Source organism: Ostrinia nubilalis, chromosome 23, assembly GCF_963855985.1.
Source record: "Ostrinia nubilalis chromosome 23, ilOstNubi1.1, whole genome shotgun sequence".
NCBI classification, from domain to species: domain Eukaryota; kingdom Metazoa; phylum Arthropoda; class Insecta; order Lepidoptera; family Crambidae; genus Ostrinia; species Ostrinia nubilalis.
The window spans coordinates 7765973-7771685 of NC_087110.1; the positions used below are offsets into that span (position 1 = coordinate 7765973).

The 5713-nt window shown below is 36.4% G+C and overlaps 1 protein-coding gene and 1 non-coding gene across 2 annotated transcripts; one reads left to right on the top strand and one right to left on the bottom strand.

The window, feature by feature from the left end:
• Positions 1-694: 694 nt before the first annotated feature.
• Positions 695-778, top strand: Trnal-cag (transfer RNA leucine (anticodon CAG)). The gene has a single exon. It is a non-coding gene; the product is annotated as a tRNA-Leu (tRNA).
• A 1181-nt stretch (positions 779-1959) lies between these two features.
• Positions 1960-5471, bottom strand: LOC135083421 (carboxylic ester hydrolase-like). The gene is made up of 3 exons (XM_063978160.1): positions 5211-5471; positions 2965-4223; positions 1960-2192 (listed from the first exon to the last, which is right to left on the bottom strand). Exons 1-3 carry the CDS (start codon positions 5400-5402, stop codon positions 2009-2011), a joined length of 1635 nt encoding a protein of 544 aa, XP_063834230.1. The 5' UTR covers positions 5403-5471; the 3' UTR covers positions 1960-2008.
• Positions 5472-5713: the final 242 nt, after the last annotated feature.

Consider the following 5713-nt stretch of genomic DNA (forward strand, 5'->3'; position numbering starts at 1 on the left):
GCCAAATTTCATAAAAATCGGTTCAGTGGTTTAGGCGTGAAAGCAAGACAGACAGACAGAGTTACTTTCACATTTAAAATATTAGTATAGAAGTATAGATTAGTATAGATAGATAGTATAGATTGTATAATAGTAGATAAATAAATTGTTTATCTCAAGCGTCTCGGAATTTATTCAGTCCATCAATTAAATACATTCTATTTAAAAATACTATCTATATATACATATAAAAGAAAGTCGTGTTAGTTACACCACTTATAACTCAAGAACGGCTGAACCGATTTAGCTGAAAATTGTCAGGGAGGTAGTTTAGAGCCAGGAGAAGGACATAGGATACTTTTTATCCCGTTCTAAATTAAAAAAAAGTCTGCTTATTTATTGCCATTAAGGCGGAACAAAGTTCGCCGGGTCAGCTAGTCTATATATATAAAAGAAAGTCGTGTTAGTTACTCCACTTATAACTCAAGAACGGCTGAACCGATTTAGCTGAAAATTGTCAGGGAGGTAGTTTAGAGCCAGGAGAAGGACATAGGATACTTTTTATCCCGTTCGAAATAAAAAAAAGTCTGCTTATTTATTGCCATTAAGGCGGAACAAAGTTCGCCGGGTCAGCTAGTTTATTTATAAAAGTTTATCGCAGTAGGTGCCATTAGTTTCAATAAAGCGATACTAAATTATCACCATGTTCCAGCATGTCAGGATGGCCGAGCGGTCTAAGGCGCTGCGTTCAGGTCGCAGTCCACTTCTGTGGGCGTGGGTTCGAATCCCACTTCTGACAAACTGTTTTTTACTTTAACTAGTATGGAGAAAATATTTTTCATTGGTTTTGAACCTCATCTTATATCTCTGAAGCTCATAAATGTTGACATCAATCTTGCCGCCACCACCACCAGTCGTGCTGCGCAAAATTAAATGTAGACAGTAACAGACGGCTCTATTATTTACTACCTACATTATTTATGTACAAAATTCATTAATCAATATTCCACACATTTATTTGAGTTTTGTTTGACACAAACTATGTGTGGGAAACTAATTTTAATTTTGAACTTAAAAATAGTAATTCAACAAGTACAGTCAGCGTCAAATAGTTTGTAACACCCAAAGTAGCCACAAACTTCGCAACACGTCTTTGTTACAATAAAAATAAAATAAAATTGTGTTGTCAGTTTTTTGGCCACTTTGGATGTCATGAACTATTTGACGCTTACTGTGACTGTTAACATGGACTAGGTATTTTGTCGTGTGTCATTGAATATTACATAACTAATATAACAACGTAACCTGATATCAACGTAAACAATAAAGTAGGTACCTACTTCAGATGCTTTACCGCGAATATCTTGTTGATACGCGCATGATTGATCACACTAAGATAATTTAAAACTGAATGAAAGGCATGTGATGTGTAACATCTTGTGTGAATTAGAGATGTGATTGTTACCGGTTTGAAAAAAATGTAACTCATGCAGAAGAGTCAACTTCATACAAAAATCACCGGTTATGGTTATAGTTACGGTTAAAGTAAGGCGGTGTAATTCAACCTAAAAGAGTAAGGTGCAAAGCTAGTTACTCTATTCAAATAAAACCCTTCCAGCTTGGCTAATATACGATTAAGCTTGTGTAAGGAGTGGATTCACCACAATAGCCGAGCGACGGGGTTCGAACTACCAACTCTCGAACTTGCCAATCCAACACTAATACCGTTGGGTCAACGGTGTCAGTAAGTTCAGTAATTCAGTAAATACAAATTATATAAAAATACTTACGTACTTATTTAAATAATAAGAAAGGTAGAGGACTCCCACTGGCTACCTGGCGGTCCACAGTGGCCAAGGACTTAGAGCGTGCCCAGACAACTTTTTGACAACCCTGGACAGACTGTCCTGGCGCCTCAAAACAAGGAGAACCGACTTCAAATAATGAGAAAAAGGGCTAGGAAAAAGAACAAGACTTACGTACTTATTTAAATATTTAAATTATAATCTAATAAGTATTTTATTATTTCTTAAAGTTTATACGGAGTGACAGGTTGCCTATAGTACTGGTTATAGATATTATCCCAAAACCGTGTCCTTTTCTCTTCAAAAGGTCCGGACAAATGGATCGTTCTTCCGAAGTCCATGCAAGGAGTTCTGTTGGCGCCGGAGGGGGGCCAAGGAGGCAAAGATGACCCTTGAGGTGATGGGTTTCTGAAAATAGATAGAAGGTAATTGATAATTCCTTGTATTTTTTAGATGTACACAAAAATAACTGTTTGGCAATTTTTACGTATGGCATAAGTGCGCTTGTATAGACCCAATACACTGAACTGTCCCACCCGCGACATTTTATTTATTTATTTATTTCCACACACATTATCACTATCTTTACAGGTACTTAAAACCTAATGCGATAGCATAACTTAATCTAGGTAGGCTTAATAATAACTTAAAAACTAACCATACAGTATCTATTTACAGTATATCATATAGGGGGGCGCCACTGTCAATACCGGATCGCTGGTTCCGATTTTTGCCATGCTGGAAACTTTAAAGTTGAACGATGATGGCGCCAGGGGTCAATGAGTTTGGTGAAACAGTTTAGTGTAGGTCATCTACCTATTTAGTTATTTTGTTTAGTCAAAAAGTCAGAAACGTCAAAATCATAAAGTTAGGTTTCAACAAGCACCTTTTAAGACGTCCTAATTAATCTCTACCACTGCAGGACAAAGATTAGGCCAGTGTTGAGAAGAAGTTAAAACGAAATTGAAATATGGTTTACAGGTATAAAAATATGGTCTAAAGAGAGCGGGCGCCTTTTTGGCTCGGGATTATGCTGGCCTAAAATATTTACCGTTCTTTTTTTTTACACTTGTATTATTAGATCATTTCTTCAGTAGAAACTACCCTGATGTGATCTGGTGATGATGATTTTAAGAAAACTTCCTACTTAACCTCTAATAGTTTATTTAAATTATCTTACCCAGTTGTAATGAAGTCCAACCAGACTTGTCGCATTGTCTGTTTCATCAGTTTATATTCCGGTGTAATTTCACTCTCATCTTCATCCATGGCTGCATGTGCTTCCATACAATGCGTTGCCCCTTGAATATCTGTGTATGGGACGTATTCTGAATCCTTATCAACAAAAGAATACACAAATAGATAAATGTCATTATTACCAGCACCCACTTGTAAAGTTACAGATCTTTGCATAGCATAAACAAACATAGCGTCAGTGAAGTACTCTACATATTCTAAACTAGTTTTGTTGTCGACTAGTTTGTCACCGAAGTAAAACTGTTTGATTCTTTCAGCCACTTCTTGCTTTTCTTCTTCTGTTCGAAATCCTAAATCAGCTGGTAGGTATTCTGAGTAATTGTCATTCATGCCAACTGTCCAAGATTCGAAATATCTTGTACGATATAGACCTTCCATATTAGCGAACCCATAAAGCAAGGGGCGTCTTACGTAGTCTCCATTTTTTATAATATTCACTGGGGTGTCATGTAAGAATCTTTCAATACCTATGTCAGCTTCCACACATGGTTGGAATACCACAGCGAGGTCTTTAGTCCCCAATAGATCAACTGAGTTCAACAGTTCTAAGGGAACGTTTACGTAAAATTCCACAAGTGACTCCACGTCGTCTCCTTTATAATTTCTCGCGAAATTTTTCATGTAATTTCTCGCGTTTTCTATTGGATCAACTTGAGCGCCAAACACGCCAACATTTGCCCCACTCATTGCAATTGCTTTATTGAACAAACCATTTGCCATTTTTGATAGCAAAAGCAGGTCGACTGAGGCTCCGCCTGAACTGCATCCAACAATCGTGACGTCATCAGGGTTTCCTCCAAAATCTCGTATGTTTTCTTTGACCCAACGTAGTAGTGCTACTTGGTCTTTCATGCCAGCATTTCCTGGGGCCTCTTCTGTGCCTAAACAAAGGAATCCGTGTGGACCAACTCTATAATTAAATGTCACCGCAATAATTCTCTTACTACTGACAAGTTGTTTAGGAGTTCTAGAATTTCCATATCCTAATTGAAACGCTCCACCATGTACCAAAACCATAACTGGTAGGTTTTTTGTTTCAGTGTTGGGTACGAAAACGTTTGCGATGAGGCAATCTTCTTTGACTTTTTTGTCTTTATAATCTTCTTGACCGTATTGTGGACATATTGTCTCTTGATCTATCGCTTTGAAAGTATTATTCCAAATTGGTGGTGGTAGAGGTGCCTGTAAGCAAACAACATAATATTAATGCTATTTAATTTTTAGCGTTAAGAGTCGTATCTCAAACTAATTTGAAAATTATAAATAACTTGAAAAAATCGAACTGCGTAAGGCGGGAATTGAACCCACGACCTTCCGCTTGCCGGGCGACTGCTCTTCCAACTTAAGCAGTACGATTTTTACAAGTAATTTATAATTTTCAACATAATTAATATCTAATGAGCTTTCCGCCTGCGGCTTCACTTCGCAAAAAAGGGCTGTTTTTATGGTTTTCCCGGTAATTATAATAATAATATTCACGCCATTATAAAAAAAAATGGTAAAATTGGTCCTGGCGTCTTTGAGTTATGCGCTTACCAACATATTTTGCGATTCATTTTGATAAAAGATCACAAATTAAAAAGACTGACGATAAAAAAAAACTATCTGAGGTCCAATGGTAAGAGCTAATTAGTGTGGCATCTATAGAGTTATATTAAAAGCTATTTTGCAATTGAATAGATACGTAGTTTTGCTTAAATTTTGTCGCTCTACATTGGTACAAGAATCTTCTTGTTTTAGTCAAACCCTGTCTCCCTACTATAGCTTCTGTTTAGTTCAATGCTACAACTTGACTGCCAGTCAAACCCAAAGGAAAGGTTACAAAGTAGTTGTGGTTAGTTTACAGGATTTGACACAACAAAGTAAAACAAAGGTAAGAACACTTTCCAAGGCTGTAGTAACGTAAGGTCTCCAATCTAATGGAAAGCGCTTGCTGAAGATTTTAAAGCAGCTAAAAATATCATACCAATTACTTCAAAAAAAAAATATAATGTCATATCAGTTCAATTTTTTCAAAAATTGCATAAGCGACGTTATTGTACCGTAGGTATGTGCGATTTGATAGTTATTTCCGAACTGAAAATTCTGATGAGCGTAGAAATGTTGATGTAAAAAAAAATTAGTATTATTCTCTTTTAAAAATTACAATAAAAATATTTCTTACTATACCTTAAACCTGTCTCTGCCCGTAGGTGCTGTAGCATACGGTATCCCATAGAACCCAAACACTTCAACATCCTGATCTATAAAACCCAACACTGGTCCTTGTTTTAAATCTACATATTTCCTCCCATCTGCCACTTTTGCCAGAGTCACTGTAAGACAAGCAAATAATAAGATAAACATTTTTCGCGCACGCATACTGTTATTGATTAGCAAGGTGTGAAGTTTAGAACGTTTGTGAATCAAATGATGCGTCCGAGAGATACAAACAGCTTTATACGAGTACATCTTACTATATTTGATCACACTGGTTTTTCTCCTTGGTAAAAAAAATCGGTAAATTCCAAGTAAATACTGACATCATATTCAGGTTTGACTGAGGCCTTGATTTTTAGAAGAAGCGTAAAGAGTTTAAGATTTGATGATTTTACTAAGAATCATATTACACTCTTAATTGTTGGTGTAATTTGGTACCGTTTTTCTATGATTGGACAGGTAAAAAAGTGACC

Coding starts and splice junctions, on each gene's coding strand:
- LOC135083421 (XM_063978160.1), bottom strand. CDS start 5,402: ATGCGTGCGCGAAAAATGTTTATCTTATTATTTGCTTGTCTTACAGTG. Junction 4,224..5,210: donor CGGGCAGAGACAGGTTTAAG/GTATAGTAAGAA, acceptor GTTTGCTTACAG/GCACCTCTACCACCACCAAT. Junction 2,193..2,964: donor TTGGACTTCATTACAACTGG/GTAAGATAATTT, acceptor ATCTATTTTCAG/AAACCCATCACCTCAAGGGT.